This window comes from Marmota monax, unplaced genomic scaffold, assembly GCF_021218885.2.
Source record: "Marmota monax isolate L192 unplaced genomic scaffold, Marmota_monax_Labrador192_F-V1.1 WCK01_AAM20220418_F8-fsc00113, whole genome shotgun sequence".
In the NCBI taxonomy this organism is placed as follows: domain Eukaryota; kingdom Metazoa; phylum Chordata; class Mammalia; order Rodentia; family Sciuridae; genus Marmota; species Marmota monax.
The window spans coordinates 1,473,623-1,491,138 of record NW_026694479.1 but is presented as its reverse complement, the minus strand read 5'-3'; the positions used below and the strand labels follow the sequence as shown (position 1 = coordinate 1,491,138).

Genomic DNA, 17,516 nt, shown 5'->3' with positions numbered 1-17,516 from the left:
AGGTAGTATTAGTATCATTTACCTTTTGCTTGAATAGTCCTTATTTTAAAAGATCAAATTTTTATCTGAGGAAGTTAAATTCTGAAAAACATACTTAAAAGTAAAATAGAAATTCTTCTGGTATTTGAATTTTTTAAATGTTGTTTTTTCTTATTAATTTTTAATTGTTTATTGTTTCGTGTAATTTTAAATGGGACAAGATGTTTAGGAAAGTAGAACATAAATTTCCTAAATCACCCAACTAAAACTTCATAGAACAGATTCAAATCCAGGATGACACCTCTGGTTTAGCGTACCTTAGGCTTTTTTGCTTCTTGAGCTGTTTGAGGTAATAAAATTAATTTGAATATTAAACTAAGCAAAATTGTACTCAGCTGTTTTACAAGGATAAATATTATGAGAAAAAAGTCATGATATATTCATAAAGTCAAATATAGAGTTGTCTATTTGGTAATTCAGTCACTGAGCACTAACTGCTTACAGGATTCAGTCATTTGAAATGCAGATTAAAATTAAAAATTAGATGAACAGTTATCAGATTTCCCCCACACACACATAAACACAGAAACATACATAAACGCATACCTGTGCATTTGACCTGTAAATACATTTCATATTTAAATAAATAATCTACAAATGTTTATTGAGTGCTTCACTGTAAGACTCCAGGCCAGGTTCTTAAGACATCAGAAAGATTAGACAGTCTCCATATTTACCATTTCTGTTTAGAAAACTCATCAGAAAGGAGGTACTAATTTCCCTTGGAGTGATAAAATAACTAGATTTTTGTCAAGATCTTGGCATCAAATCTTTATGTGATGACAATAGATAGAGGTCAAACATGTCTCTAGACCTCTCTATTTAAATACTAAAAATAATTTCCATGTTCTCTAATGTAATTATCATTAAAAACATTTTGCTTTTAGAGTGCCTTTATTGTCAGCATCATTTAATGTGTATTTTTAAATGGTTTGAACCTCCTCTGATTTAGGATCCTGTTGCTGCTATAACAAATGACCATGAAATTAATGGCTCAAAATAACACAAAACTATTGTCTTAAAATTCTGGAGGTTAGAAATCCTAAAAACAAGGGGTTGGTTTCAGTGAATTCTTTCTTAATTAAGGCTCTTGAGAAGAATGTGATTCTTGGTCCTTTCCAGCTCCTCTGGGCCACTTGCATTCCTTGGCTCATGGCTCTTTCCTTTGTCTTCAAAACCAATAGTGTTAGCACTTCTGTGTCACAAATTGCCATATGTTCATTCTTAATAAATTTTGTGATCATTTTGGTTAACTTAGAATTTATGGAGGGTTTTGGTAGAGCTTAGGTTTTTAAAAAAGCTATTTCCAGAGATTTGAATTGATGCATTTTCAAATTTACTAAACTACAATATCATTTGTTAGTCCTTAAAATTACTTTAAAGAACTTAATTGAAGTAAAAATTAACCCAGTTTTTTCCTTTTCACTATGGATTGTTATTTATCTACAGTCAGATCTTCATTAATCTGTCTTCATTAAAAAATTACAAAAATGTTGGGCATGGTGGTACATTATTATAATCCCAGTAGCTTGGGAGGCTGAGGCAGAAGGATAGCAAGTTCAAAGATGGTCTCAGCAACTTAGCAAGGCCCTAAGCAACTTAGTGAGAATGTGTCTCAAAATAAAAAATGAAATGGGCTGGGGATGTGGCTACGTTGTTGAGCACCCCTGGGTTCAATTCCTAGCACCAAAAAAGAAAAAATAGTCATAAAACAATAACAACCTAATGTTTGGGAGTGTTGTTATTATTTCAGAGTTTTACTCACAAATGTCCTAAAATTGACATCAGAAAGGCAACATTGCCTGGTTGTATTTAAGGGAGTGATATTGAAGGGAGTGATATTGCAGGCTGTGAAGTGCTAAAAGGTTGAGAAGACTTGGTTTAGATGAGCACTAAAGGAATTTACTATAAAATTAACAAAAGGAAACAAACAGGTGATTGGTCATACTAGAACATAATGAAGTAATATGTGATACATTTCCATTTGAGTGGTACTGATAATGAATATTCACTCAGAAAAAAACCCAGAATTTTTTAGATTCACATTTTGTGTACTTTAAGGGTGACTTATGTTTTCTCTTTTTCTCTACTCTAAAATTTTTTTTTAAGACATGAAATGATTTGGAAAAAGAATAATAATCACTGTGGTGATCATTCTACCTCCAAGCTCCTCCTGTTCATTAGTTTTGGTATGACACACAGATTTCTCACTGGTTTTTATCCTATGAAATATTAGTAAATTAGCACAAACACTGGACCTTGTGGTCTTAAAAAAGTCATTTGATGTCTGTGGACACTACTATCTAAGTCTCTATAAATATTATTTAATTCATAATGTAAACCTTTTTTATATTGCTTAAATATGAAACTCTCATAGATGAAACCACTGTGTAAGATTATAGAGTTGTCTTATAGTTGTCTTACAGACTGGAGAGAGTGCTAGTGAATGCTTTTGTCTTCGATGCCCATCTGTTGGAAATGAAGGTGGAGTAGCAACTGGACATTATATTATCTCCTGGAAGAGGTAAATATAATGTCTACTCTATCTCTTCTTCGTGTCTTTGTTAGTCTAATACTTTATTTGTGATTGTCATTTATCATTCTGAAAAGCAGAATAGTAATCATATGAATATAATCAGTCATGTGCTAAAAACACAGACTAAAACAGAAAATTAAACTTTAATTTGTGTTTGCCATAGTTTTGTGCTATATAAAATTTCATTGTATCTTAATGAAATTTCAGCCATACTAAATCTGAAGATAGGATTATGAGAACACATAAGGTGGAAACTATCTTCTTTGATAGTCAATATAATTGTCTATATAGAAAACCCAAGGGAATTAAAAGAGTTTGGGCAATGTTCTGAATATAATATCAATATACAAATGTCAATTATATTTCTATATGTCAAAAATAAGCCTTTAGGCAATGTACTTTAAAGATAGAGGGAGTGGGGATATAGCTCAGTGGTAGGGTGCCTGCCTAGCATGTATGAGGCCCTGGGCCTAATCCCAATCTCCCCCCCACCCTGAAAAAAAATAAATAAGAGTAAAACAAAAATATTGTTTTCATGATAACCACGATTCTAATATATGTAGGATTATACTTAATAGAAGATTTGCCTTGCCTTTATGGAGATAACTTAAAAGCAACAGAGGAAAAACCTAAGTAGATGGGAGAGATACACAGTGATCTTGTGTAAGATTTAGTCTCTTTAAGTTTTTCTATAGATTCAGTACAGGTCTTTAATATTTCAACAGATATTTTTGTGTAACTGGACACTTGATTCTAAAATTCATATGAGCTGGATTCATACACCTGTAATATCAGGGACCTGGGGACCTAGGGCAGGAGGATTGCAAGTCAGCTTTGACAACTTAATGGGACTTTATCTCAATATAAAAAATAAAAAGGACTGGGGTTGTAGCTCAGTGGTGGAGTGCCCTTGGGTTTAATCCTCAGTACTGAAAATAAAAATTATATGGAAAGGAAAAAAGTCAGAAATAATCAAAATACTCCAGAAAAAAGAACTAGGCAGTGGTTCTTGCCCTTCTAGATTCCAAGACTTATTATAAAACTATAATTGTCAGCACTCTTGGCTCAGGAACGTGTAAATTAGCCAATAGATTGAAAGAGAGAGTCTAGAAATAGACTTGTAGATCCATACCTGTGTGGAACTGATATTTTACAGAGAGAACATTGCAGATCAATTGAGAAAGGATGAACTGTTTTATCACTGGTGGTGAATAATCAGCTATTCATTTGGGAAAAATTTGGAATTAAACTGTATACTAAATATAAAAATTCATTCTAGGTATATTAAAGATCTTATTGTAAATGATAAAACTTTATTACTTTGAACAGAAAGCATAAGAGAATTGCTTTATGACATGGATTAGGTCTTAAAGATCTCTAAAATTGATTAATTAATTTGATTGATTAAAATTAAATTTTCAGAGAAGACATTCGGCATTTTTTTTTTTTTTTTTAGGGATTGGCTAACTTCACTTAGCATAATCTGCTCTAATGCCATCCATTTGCCTGCAAATGCCATGATATTGTTATTTTTTAGTGCTGAGTAATATTCCATAGTATATAAATGCCACATTTTTTTAATCCATTTATCTGTTGAAGGGCATCTAGGTTGGTTCCACAATCTAGCTATTGTGAATTGTGCTGCTATAAACATTGATGTTGCTGTGTCCCTGTAGTATGCTCTTTTTAGGTCTTTTGGGTATAGTCCGAGAAGGGGAATAGCTGGGTCAAATGGTGGTTCCATTCCCAGCTTTCCAAGGAATCTCCATACTGCTTTCCAAATTGGCTGCACCAATTTGCAGTCCCACCAGCAGTGTATGAGTGTACCTTTTTCCCCACATCCTCAAAAGCACTTATTGTTGTTTGACTTCATAATGGCTGCCATTCTTATTGGAGTGAGATGGTATCTTAGAGTAGTTTTAATTTGCATTTCTCTGATTGCTAGAGATGGTGAGCATTTTTTCATGTATTTGTTGATTGATTGTATATCCTCTTCTGAGAAGTTTCTGTTCAAGTTCTTGGCCCATTTGTTGATTGGGTTATTTGGTTTTTTGTTGTTTAACTTTTTGAGTTCTTTGTATACTCTAGAGATTAGAGCTCTATAGATGTTTGAGGGGTAAAAATTTGTTCCCAGGATGTAGGCTCCCTATTCACCTCACATATTATTTCTCTTGCTGAGAAAAAACTTTTTAGTTTGAATTTGTCCCATTTGTTGATTCTTGGTTTTAACTCTTGTGCTATAGGTGTCTCAAAATGAGATAGGGAGGAAGAGCATGAGAAGAAGACTACCACTAAACAGGGAAGAGAGGTGGGAGGGAAAAAGAGGGAGAAGGGGAGTTGCACGGAAGATGGAAGGAGAACCTCATTGTTATACAGAATACATATATGATGTTGTGATGAGAAAAAGAAAATAAAAAGTGTGTCACATTAGATTGGATAGAGAGAAAGGATGGGAGAGGAGGGGAGGAGTAGGGGGGATAGGAAGGGCAGCAGAATAGAATAGACAATATGATTGATGTATTTACATTCCATGTATGTATTATATGTCAAAATACATTCTGCTGTCATGTATGACTAAAAGAATAAAAATAAATGGTATGGTAAAAAAAAATATTTAAATTTTCATTTCTCTAAAAATACCATGAGTGAATAGACAAAGTACAAACTGGGAAAACATGTTTGCAACAAGTTTAACTGACAAGGATTAGAGTTCATATCAAGAACTTCCATAAGTCATATTAAAAAAGATAGGTGAACAAAATACTTGAGGAGGCAGTTTAAGTAGAGGAAACCACATAGCCAATAAACATACATATGGAGAGAAGCTCAACCTTCCTAGTAATTGGGGAATGACAAATTCAAAGCATGCTTTTGAGATTCATATCCCACTAGCTTGAAAAAAAGGAAAAGGGTTAACGATACCAAGTTTACTAAAGATGTGGAATATACTAGAACAATTGATTTAGAAATCTAATAGGCACTGCTAGATCAAGTTGAAGATATCTGTAATGATGCAGACATAGGAAAGATCTGTACCCAGAGGACATATGGAGAAGAATGTTCATAGCAGCACTGATTATAATAGTTAAAAAGTTTGAAAAACTAAATGCTCATCAACAGGGAAGTGGACAAATTGGGGTACATTTTTGCAGTGAAATACTACTTACAAGTGAAAGTGAATGAACCAGAGGTGCACCTGTCAATATCATAATGTAAAATGAACGTAGCAAGCTGCAGATGAGAATATGAACAAATTGTATTTATATAACATTGAAAAGCATGAAACATACTACATGTTTCTTAGGACTTTGTGTATAATTGGAAAGAGTATAAAGAAATACATGGGAATGATGGATACCAAAATGCCAAATTTAGGATAGTGGTTTTTTGCTTTTGTTTTGTTTTCTTTGGTACTGGGGACTGAACCCAGGGCCTCACAAATGCTGAGTTACGTCCCAGCCCTAAATTCAGAATAGTGATTTTCTCTAGAGGGAAAGATGGACAAGTAGGAAGAGCCATGTAGGTAGGCTCAATTGTATCATTTTATTATCTTTCTTAGTCTGGGAGACAGCTAAATGATATTTCATGTGTTATTCTCTTAGTATGCCTTAATTATTTTCATATTTTTAAAAATGTAATATAATTTATTATTTAAAAGTGAGAAAAATCATTTTAAAGGGAATATTTTATACAATTCAGAGTAATGAGTAGGAAGATCTGAATGGTATGGCGATCACAAAAAGATTATTATGAGTTACCAAAATTCACTGAGAAGAAATTTTTACCCCTAAAAACTCAGTGTTATGAAGAAAATTTAAAAAGTGACCTTCAAGACTTCAAAAATACATTTATTAGATGTGATCTCATGGTTTTATTATTTATTATTCTCATGTTACAAGTTAGCAGAGAACAAGAAATTCTCCAATGGTTCTTCTCATGAAGAGCTGTGATACCAAAGCCTGACAAAGGCAGAAGATATAAAGAAAACTATAGGCTAGTAGTTGTCAAGCTCTGTGGTGTCAGGAAACTTTTACACTTTGAAAAATCATTGAGAATTCTAAAGAACTTTTATTTATGTGTTATATGTGTCAGTATTTACCATATTAAAACTTAAAGCTGAACTTTTTAAAAATAAGAATGGAAAAATGTGGTTTTACTAAGAAATAAAAAACAAATCCAACTTGTCTTTTCTTTCTTCTGATTCTGAATTTATCATATTAATATTTAATTTACATGTTGATAGGAATTAAAACATCATTTTAGAAGTACTGTTTAAGCAAGGCATGGTAGCACATGACTGTGACTATAATCCCAGCAGCTTTGGAGGCTAAGGCAGGAAGATTGCAAGTTGAAGGCCAGCCTCAGCAATTTAGTGAGGCCCTAAGCAACTTAGTGAGACCTTGTCTTGAAATAAAAAATAAAAAGGGTTGAGATTGTGGCTCAGTTGTTAAGCACCACTGGGTTCAATCCCCAGTACCAAAAACAAAACAAATGAAGCACTGCTTAATTATTTTGTCATGCTACCATCATACCATAGATATATTTATTATTGACGAAGGATTAGATGCTTTACGTCTTGCTTTTTGCTGTGTAGTAGTGTAGTGTGAACTGCTCCATCTCTAAATAACTCTTCATATTTCTTTGGCATTCACATAGCTGCCAGCCACCCCTGTAGTTTATCATTTTTAACCATAACATGGGGGAAATATTGAACATTTTTATAATGTTACTTTATACATATATACTTTATACATAAGTACTCCTGTGTAAATGTTAGAACACCATTTTTTTGACTGGTAGTAAAATACGTTTTAATTTTTCAGTTTCCACTATGTACTTTTAGTGAGTTATAACAGTGCCCTTTAAGTGGACTGAGGCCCATCAGTGAACTATCCATCCTTAATGAAATAAGGAGTTGGTGTCATAATGTAAATCACCATTCTACTTCCTGCATTGAGAAAGTCCTACTCCCAAAATCACTGAATCAAATGATGTGCTTCATGATTGCCAATCTGATACAACTCCTGGGTTGTCTTCTATTAGCAGCAGCAGCAGCCATGGATTATATCCTTTATTCATCAGAAATATCCAAAATAAAATGAGATTCTGAAAGCTCTTACTTTACAAAACTGCTTCCATTAGTCAAGTTTTGGGAATGGATAAATATATTTCCTTTGATACTAGTTGGTGAATACACATGTTCCCTGCATTTGATTTATTAACATCCTACATAAAATGTGAGTTTAAAAGATGGCCTTTTCTGCCGTAGGACTTCAGCCATGGAGAACATCCCTGTCATCAGTTCAGTCATCACGCTGCCACATGTGATTGTAGAAAATATCCCTCTCCATGTGAATGCAGGTAGCAGGAATTCAAATTTTGCTTGATAAAAAGGATTCAGTAATAATATGTATTTTTAGCTTCTAAGGTTTTTAAACTTTGTATTATGAAAAGTTTCTGATGTTTATAAGTGGATTATGGCCAATCTTATTTCATTTCTGCCCTGCATGCTCTTCTCATCCCTATTATTTTGGAAAAAAAAAAGAAAAAGAAAAACCCTTGATGTCATTTCTTATGCAAATATTTTAGTTTACCTCTTTAAAAGTAATGGCTATTTTCCTCAACATAATCATAATACCATTATTATGACTTTAAAAATCAGGAATAAATTCTGATTATATGAATATTCTGAAATTCCAGTGTTGAAATGTTCTTAATTAACCTTGAATGTTTTCTAGTTTAAGTTTAGTGTACTTCAAATTATGAATAAGTTTCATCCTATCCATCTCAGTCTTTAGGTATGCTGACTCCCTCTTTCCTGCGCTACTCCACCCTGTCACTGTTAACCCCTCCATTACCTCTCTTCCAGGGCTGCTTTCTCCACTACCACCATGCTCTTTCACTTTCTCTCCCTCTTCCTTGCTACTTATTTGTCAAAGAAACCATATCATTTATTCTTTTCTCCATAGCCTGGATTTTGCTGCTTGCATGGTACCATTTTTAATATTTCTCTCTCCCTATAAATTGATCGTTCATAGGCTTGGTCAGACTCAGACTCAAGTTTTGGCAAGACTGTGTCATAGTTAATGGTTTGTGCTCTATCGGGAGGCAAGTGGTATCTGTCTAGTATGCCTTTCTTCTTTATTGGAATACATTTATCAAGTGAAACTTCCCTTTATCAACTACCTGATTACCCTGATTGATGTCTATAATAACTTTGAAAAACATCATATAGTATTGCTTCAACAGCACAGACAGTAATATTGGGATGATACCGAGAAAATTAGCATGGCCTCTGTGCAAGGATAACATACAATTTCAGAAAGCATTTCATATTTTTGTATCCCAGATAAAATAAAATGGCAGAACTATAAAACACACTCAATTCTCTATGTGTGTGTGTGTATGTGTGTGTACACAGATGAATGGAAGTTTGCTTAATACTTTCACTAAAACAGAACTTTTGCTTATTCTGGTTTAGGAATCATGGGAATGATTTTTGGGAAATCATTTGTAGATTTTTTAAATTAGTCATAAATTGTAATTGAGTTCCTGATGGCCAAAATCTTTCTAAGTTGATCATTTTTAGAAGACTCATTCTTAGCCTATTTCATCCTATAGCTATTATCCAGTCAAGGAATTTTCTTCCCTTGCATGAACACAGTAATATCATTCATTTAAATAATACTGTGTCTTCAGGATGAGATTCATTTACAAAACAACTCATTAATGATGAGCCCTCTTTTTTTTAACCAAGAGAAACATGTCATCTTTCTTTATAGATTTGCCATCATTTGGACGTGTCAGAGAATCTTTACCCGTCAAGTATCACCTGCAAAATAAGACTAATTTAGTTCAAGATGTGGAAATTTCTGTGGAGCCCAGTGATGCCTTCATGTTCTCAGGTCTCAAACAGGTATAGATCATCTTTCATGGTATTGCTTATGTAGGCACAAAAGTATGGTCAGGAAATGGAGAACTGGACATTTAATCTTTTAAAAAAAATATTTATTTTTTAGTTATAGGTGGACACAGTGTCTTTGTTTTATGGGTGCTGAGGATCGAACTCAGTGCCCCACGCATGCAAGGCAAGCGCTCTACCACTGAGCTACAACCCCAACCCCTGGACATTTAATTTTTATAAATGAACCAATTTAGACTGACCGTGGCTCCTATTGTTTTGACAGTAGTGACTTTTTAAGCACTATTAAAGATTAAGTTTAACTTCTTACAAAGTTATGTTACCTTTTTACATCATTAAGATCAAGATCTTACTTCTTAGGAACAAAAATTCACAGATCCTTGGAATATATTATGTTAGAATTTCTGAAAAATTTAAATCTCTTACTTATGAGTGTGTGTGTGTGTGTGTGTGTGTGTGTGGTGTGTGTGTGTGTGTGTGTGTTAAAAAGAGAGAGAGAAAGAAACTTAAATTGATGCCTGGAAGCATGACTATATTAAAAGCCGGCTTATCTTAACTATCAGTGAATTTTTGTAGAAATTTTGATCTTGCATAGAATTTACTTACCTTTAGTATGTGTAGATACAATTTTGTATCTATACTTAGAAATAAATTATTTAAGTTATTTGATTTGTTTAGGCAAGTCATTGGGAAAAGTTTATTAGGTTTTAAAATGACACTTAGGCAAAATTATACTCCAGTGAAAATGCTATCCTTCGCTGTCTGAGGGAAAACACAGATACTCCTCAGGTGTCATTTAATACTTTTTATTAATAAGGGCATAATTGGAAGGACAAACATGTTTTAACACCTAGAAGCATCTGCCCTAACTAATCAGCTTTGCTCAGCCTATTCTGGGTGCTATGTTTGTTGTCCAGTGAGAAATAGATTTATGTATGAAATATGATATGTATCCATGTACTATTTTAAATTTTTGACATGTAATACTAAATATACCAGCTATATTACTTTGGAATACCTATGCATATATTATCCCTGACATATAGATGTACTCATTTCTCATTTACAAATGAATAAACTTTTCTTGATTATCCTGATCTTTCCAGGTATTTACTTATAAGTGGTTAGGAAATATGAAGATAACAATAAGTTTGTATTTTTTTCTAAAGTATTGTTAAAGTTTTTCAAACACTGTTTTTTCCCCTGAAATTATTTATTTTAATACAATGGTAAAATCCCTTAAGAAAATCCGAGAAGTAGCTATTTATGTTATGTTAACATAGTATTTACAAATAGACACTTTCTAACAAATTATTCTACAACAAAATCTATATGATCCAAGACATAAAATAGTAACCTGCTGCTATTCTTATTCTTGAGCAGGTATTCAAACACTGTTTTTTTCCCCTGGAATTATTTACTTTAATACAATGGTAAAATCCCTTAAAGAAAATCCGAGAAGTAGCTATTTATGTTATGTTAACGTAGTATTTACAAATAGACACTTTCTAACATTATTCTATAACAAAATCTATATGATCTATGACATAAAATAGTAACCTACTACTATTCTTATTCTTGAGCAGGTATAAGTTACCTTTAAATCTTAGTAGGAACTGAGAAGTCATGCACATGATTTCCTATCCACCTTGTTCTAACTGCATATTAATTCATCCTATATTTGGGAATCTATCTGGAAGATAGAATAGAAGAGGGAGTAAATGTTTTACCCAGAAGGATTTAAGTGTTCAACTTTTGTAAATAATCGAAGAGTAACAATGTAAATATATTGCAAGTATGTGTTCTTGATTATTTTTTTGTAACTTTTTGTGATTAGATTCGATTACGTATTCTACCTGGAACTGAACAGGAAATGTTATATAATTTCTACCCTCTAATGGCCGGATACCAGCAACTGCCATCTCTCAACATCAACTTGCTTAGATTTCCTAATTTCACAAATCAGCTGCTCAGGCGTTTTATACCTACCAGTATTTTTGTAAAGGTAAGGCTTATAAATTTTCTATCTTTTATATTCACTCTTAAAAGCAGACAAAAAGACATTTTTCATGTAACTTCACTGAATCTTTTGAGACTAGCAGTGACAATTTTATTACATGAATTTGGCAACATTGCTATTTATTTTTGTAAAAAGTTATTATTTTTAGAGAATCTGATTTCAAAGGTTTTTATATCATTAGATGATTTATCTTTATGGTATCCTTGAACATGCTTTTAAAGTTGTAGTTCATAACTAGTTTTAAATCAAATGATTAACTTTCTAAATATTCCTAACCTTACCTGATTTTAAGTCTTTAATCTTGTATTGGAGTCTCTTCTGAAAATCATCATCTGTCAGAAACTATACCCTGGTTTAATATTTTGATTTTTAAAAATTAACACAATTTCCAGGCTCCTGCAACAAAAGAATACTCAGGATGGTCATAGCGTGGGAGAGTGAATTGGGCAGGACAGGTGTTTATTTAGCTCAGCATCCCATCTCTGATTAAGTTGTTCCCAGATACCTAAATTAGATTCCCAGATGCATCTGAGGGAATCTCTGTATCTCCATTTGTACGAATATATATGAATCTTGTGTGTCTTTTAAATTTATACCACTATTGGAATGATGAGTTACATTGCTCATTACTTCCTTTTTAGTCTCTCTTGTTCAAGTTTTATGTCTGTTTAAGTTTTGTTAATGTGTACTGCATACTTTCCCTTGCTTCTGTCTTTCCACACTTACACAATGTTTTTGTATCTATAAAAAAACTGATTTTATTAATCCTTCCAATCTCCTATCCACACTATACTTTTCAATAGTAAAAGAAAAATCTCAGTTTCAGATCTCCTTGTGTTTAAACAGTAGTGGTTCAAACATTCTCTCCTGATCACATTCTGAAGACACTTCCATTGCCATTGCTCACTTTCACATCTAGTATCTTTCTAAAGGAGAAAAGTCTTATTACTAGATAGGGAAGTGTTATGGGAATGAATTGTCTCTGAAAGGCCTTTTAGTTGTTTGACTTTTTGAACTTTGCTGTTTCTAAACTCAGAAGTAGTAGTGTAATGACTGTGGAAATATGTGTCAGTACACAGACTTGATCATATTCTAGCTGTACAGAAATGATTTGTTTGAGGTGCTAGAGTCATTCATACTGATAAGTAGAGATTTTGGTTCCATCAATTAATCTGTGTTTCTTTCTCTATAGTGCCCAGTGCACCCAAACCTAATCCAAATTAATGCTAGTTCAGTCTTTTGGTTTTCTCTCATGATGAACCTCTTCTAGCTAGTGTTTAAATTCATTTTTAGAAGTTTCCAGAAAATAACATTTCTAAGTTTTAACATAACAAACATGCCCCTGTTTTCCTTCCTTCTTTCTTTCTTGTGGTACTAGATATTGAATCCATAGTCTCAAGCACTCTACAACTAACTACCTCTCCCCAGTTCCTTTGGGTTTTTGTTGTTGTTGTTGTTGTTGTTTTTACTTTGAGACAAGGTCTAGATAAATTCCTAGGCTGGCCTTGAACTTGGTTTCCTCCTGTCTCGGCCTCCCAAGTAGCTGGGATTTTAGGAGTGTACCACCACACCCACCAAACATCCCCTTTTCTAATTGCTGTGATCTCTTCTCTAAATATAAGTAATACATTCTAGTAACTTTACTGCTGCTGCAAGTGTAGACTTGAATCCTCAGAGCCAATTCCTTTATCAGTTGGGGAAACTTAAAATTTTTTTGCCATTCCACAATGTATGTGTATTTCAAAACATTTTGTACACCATAAATATCTATAATTTTTGTTAATTAAAACATATTTTTGACCTGTCACACTAGAGTCAGTGACTGAGGATTACCCTTTCTCACTTATTAAATAATCAGTAACTAAAATTTTACATCCCACACTTTTATGTAACTTTAGAGCTGTTCTGTGCAATATAGTAGCCTCTAGCCACTGTTGAAATTTAAATAAAATTAGTTGAAAGTAAGTTAAATTTTAAAATGATTTGGTTGCATTAGCCACACTTCAGTGTTCAATAGCTAAATGTGATTAGTGACTACCTTATTGGCTAGTGGTCTTTAGAGCAAGATGGGATCATTATCTTTCTTCCTTTAAAAAATTCAGTTTCTGATTGCAAAATATTCTCATCTTTAGTCCCATAGCTACATTTGGCAAGGATTTAATCAGGTGAAGTAGTGTTTTGTCTTTAAAACTGAGCATCCTTCATCAAGACCAAAAAATTAAGTGAAGAATAAGACTTAAGGACCTATTCTTTTACTCATTCCATTCCTGCCTTGAGTGTTGAAGACCTATACTTACATGTACTCGTGTATGTACACACACAGACATGTACGTACATGTACACACAAAGAAGTATACACATACGTTTACTGCCTCAGGGAATCTCTCGGTAATCATTCTGTTTGTGAAGTTGTGATATTATTGTCTTTCATTTTTTGATCACTGTCTCTCAGAGTTTCTCCTATAAAGTCTACTACTTATAAATGATAAAATTATTCACAAGACTTATTTTAGGTACTAGATTTTACAACTTCAAATTTTACAACTTCAGTTATATTGATCCTAGCATCATGAAACAAAACAAAAAGTTATGTTATCTTTTATTAATTCTTAGTCTTGACTTTTCTGGTGTAATGTTTTTAAATTTTGTTCAATCAGCATCCTTAGAGAAAAGGAAATTTTTGGTTTTAATCTGCGTCTTCTGTCTTTGTATTTTATATTGTTAGGTTACTCTAGAGTTCATTGCAAATTGCTTTTGTTTCTCAAAGAGGAGATTTGAAGATCTTGAATCCCCAAAAGAAATTTGTCTATCATCTTAGATTCTTGGCTGACTTTTAAAGCTTGAGACATAGGAGGGCCCTGAGCAAGAGAGAAAGTAAAACTTTATCAATTAGACCAGGAATGGTAATTAGGTTCTGTTTCATGGAGCTGTTAGATCACAAAGCTGAAAGAGAAGGACTGACTGAAGTAGACCCAGCAGGTCAAAATACTTGGTCAGCTGGTGATGTTGCCATTGGTGACAGAGGGGCAGCACCTGGCTATGCAGTTGCCACCTTAGGCTCAAGTGAAGAAAGATGTGGGGATAAAAGAAGAGCAACAATTTTTACTTATGCACATTTATTCTGTCTTTGAAAAACGGTTCTTAGAATTTCAAAATCCTTTTAATCGTTAGTTTCTGTTGTCATTATTACTTTGTAATTCCGTTTTGTGTATCCCACTTTAAAGCCACAGGGTCGACTCATGGATGATACTTCTATTGCTGCTGCGTGATGCTCAAGGCCAGCCCTTGGCTGTTCTTACACAGAGGAGTCAGGCAGAGTGTTTCATTGTAACCTGTAGCTTTGATCAGTTAATCTGTTCTATTTTTTAACGGATGGTATACCAACTGTTCAGAGGAACTCATGCTCAAATTATTAGGAAAATCATCCTCTTATAGTTTCACTAATAAATGTTTGAAATCTGTCAGTGTGATATGAAAGGATGTCAGACCCTTGATATGGTTGAAAATCATTTTATGAATGGTGAGTTTTTCCAAAATAAGTGATTTTCCTGGACAGTATCAGAGGAAAATTAAGCATCTCAAATATGACCATCCCCAGAGAGAAAAATGCACCAATATCTGCATCAGTAAAAGGTCTCAATCTCTTATGAGTCTCAGGGTTGGCCACATTGGAGATCATCCCTCTTCATAATTCCAAGGTGTGCGCAGAACATACACACAGTGGCACACACAGTTATAGAAAAGCTCCAGAAAGTTTTAATCAAAGCAATGTAAAAACATCAAAATATTTTCACTTGCCATGAAAAAGTGTCAGATAGGTTCAGTCTGCAACCAAAATGTGGATCACTTACAAAGCTGGTTCATATTTCTGAAGGACCTGAACTGCCAAGGATGTGATAAAAAAATAATTTCCTAACCCAAAAGTTTTTGAGAATGATGCAAAGTTTGAATAAGAGGTCTCAATTATGTTATGCAGTTCCAAAACTCTAGACAATTGTTGTAAATAAAAATCATAGGGAAAAAATTTCTTTGTTAAAATATCTCAATAATTTAGAACTGATTTCTTGCAAAATGTTGCTATTTAAAAAGTGGAAGCATTGTAAAAAGAAAATAGTGATGTAAATAAATATCTTCTCTTTCAAATATATTTGTATGTATCTTTTATTTTGAATTTGTTTCACTTGACTGTTCGTGAGGTATAATGGAGAACATAGGACTGGGAAATGGTATCTGTAGCCTAGAACTGGCTCTGCTAACCTTCACTGCGACTTGGACAGTGGGATAGGCTTTGTTGTGAGGGTACATATAGAAGCCAGGAGAGGTACTCCTGGAGTCCACTGGAATGAAATCCACCTTTGTTCTTGCTGGCAGGTGACTCTGTTCATGTTCCTCAGCCTCTGTCTCAGTTTTCTCATGTATAGGATATAAATGATAATAGACCTGTCTCAGACTTGGTATAAGGATGCTATAGATTACTATATATGGGAAGAGTTGGGACATTCACCCAAAGCACACACTCAGCCAGTGTCATTTATATCATTACTTTTGATGGAAAGTGAAGAGGATATCCATGCATCACCTGGAGAGGTCCACATTATCAGAATTTGTTAAGCATTTTACATAATGAAGTACATATATAGTATACACATGTATGCATAGAAGTGTGTGTGTATGTAAATATATAAAACTATAAACAAAAGTTTCATGAATAAATACTTCTTTATCTTTTATATTTTATATAGTGTTTTGTTTAAAAATAATTTTTATTATAACTTGCTAAATTGATTTCATAACCTACTAATGGGATATAACCTACAGTTTGAAAAATCCCAGACAAAGATTTTTAAGGTCTGTTTGAATGCTCATGTGGTTTGGTATATACATAATGTCTCATGTTAACATCACATTGTCAAACATAAAGTATTGAATTTATACCCTTGAGTCACTGATGTATATTTTTAAATTAACATTGATGTCAGTATGACTTTTTTTTTTTTTTTTAAAGAATTTTTTTTTAATATTTATTTTTTAGTTTTTGGCGGACACAACATCTTTGTTTGTATGTGGTGCTGAGGATCAAACACGGGCCGCACGCATGCCAGGCGAGCGCGCTACCGCTTGAGCCACATCCCCAGCCCAAGTATGACTTGTTTAACTATGTCTGCTACTATAAATATCCAAAATAAACAAATGCATTTTTTATACCTTTATTTTATTTATTTTTATGTGGTGCTCTAAGGATCGAACCCAGGGCCTCGCATGTGCTAGAGGAGTGCTTTACCGCTGAGCCACAACCCCAGCCCTCTAATGTTTTTTTCTTGATTTGAGAGTTGGTGTGGTGATAAGAGTAATAATTCTACTGTGAATATATTTTATTTACCTGTTTTGAATCTGAAAATTTTTAATTCAGGAATATATGAAATCATCATCTGCCTTGAATTTAAAAAGCCAGAACTGATGGACTGGGGATATGGCTCAGTGGTAGAGCTCTTACCTGCTATGCTTGAAGCTTTTGATTTGATCATCAGCACTGCAGAAGATAAATAAATAAGAGTAAAAAATAAATTTTAAAAAGAACTTACCATTAAAAAAAAAACAAAAAACATTAGAACTGTCATATCTGTGCAGGAGCTGTTGTTCACTGTGGTATGCGTCAAGAAGGATCTCAGACTTTCTCCACCTCTGTCCCTTCAGCTACAATCATCTGTCTGTCCCTTGTGAGAATATCTACCTGCTATCATTCTACTATGTTACTGTTTGGGTCTCAGCATTACTCTCTACCAACATATATACCATTCAGTGATGCATGTTTGTTGGTTTGGGTTTTGAGTTTCTTTCTTTCCTTTCTTTTTTTCTTTCGTTCTTTTTTTTTTTTTTTTGGTATTGAGAATTGAGGTGCTTTACCACTGAGCCATATCCCAGCTCTTTTTTGAGACAGGGAGGGTCTCATTAAGTTGCTTAGGGCTTTGCTAAGTTTATGAGGCTGGTCTGGAACTTGT

General features: G+C 33.5%; 1 protein-coding gene and 1 non-coding gene across 3 annotated transcripts in view; both read left to right on the top strand.

Annotated features, from left to right (window-relative positions):
• Positions 1 to 15,660, top strand: part of Trappc11 (trafficking protein particle complex subunit 11) — a 44,299-nt gene extending 28,639 nt beyond the window's left edge. For both annotated transcript variants that reach the window (XM_046419084.2, XM_046419083.2), the window contains 5 exons: positions 2,455 to 2,563; positions 7,845 to 7,936; positions 9,358 to 9,491; positions 11,335 to 11,502; positions 14,742 to 15,660. In XM_046419084.2, the coding sequence (XP_046275040.1) occupies positions 2,455 to 2,563; positions 7,845 to 7,936; positions 9,358 to 9,491; positions 11,335 to 11,502; positions 14,742 to 14,786 (548 nt within the window). In that variant the 3' untranslated portion in view covers positions 14,787 to 15,660. The remainder of the gene's footprint in view (positions 1 to 2,454; positions 2,564 to 7,844; positions 7,937 to 9,357; positions 9,492 to 11,334; positions 11,503 to 14,741) is intronic.
• LOC124075586 (U6 spliceosomal RNA) lies at positions 8,813 to 8,915 on the top strand. Its single transcript, XR_006846111.1, has one exon. It is a non-coding gene; the product is annotated as a U6 spliceosomal RNA (small nuclear RNA).
• Positions 15,661 to 17,516: the final 1,856 nt, after the last annotated feature.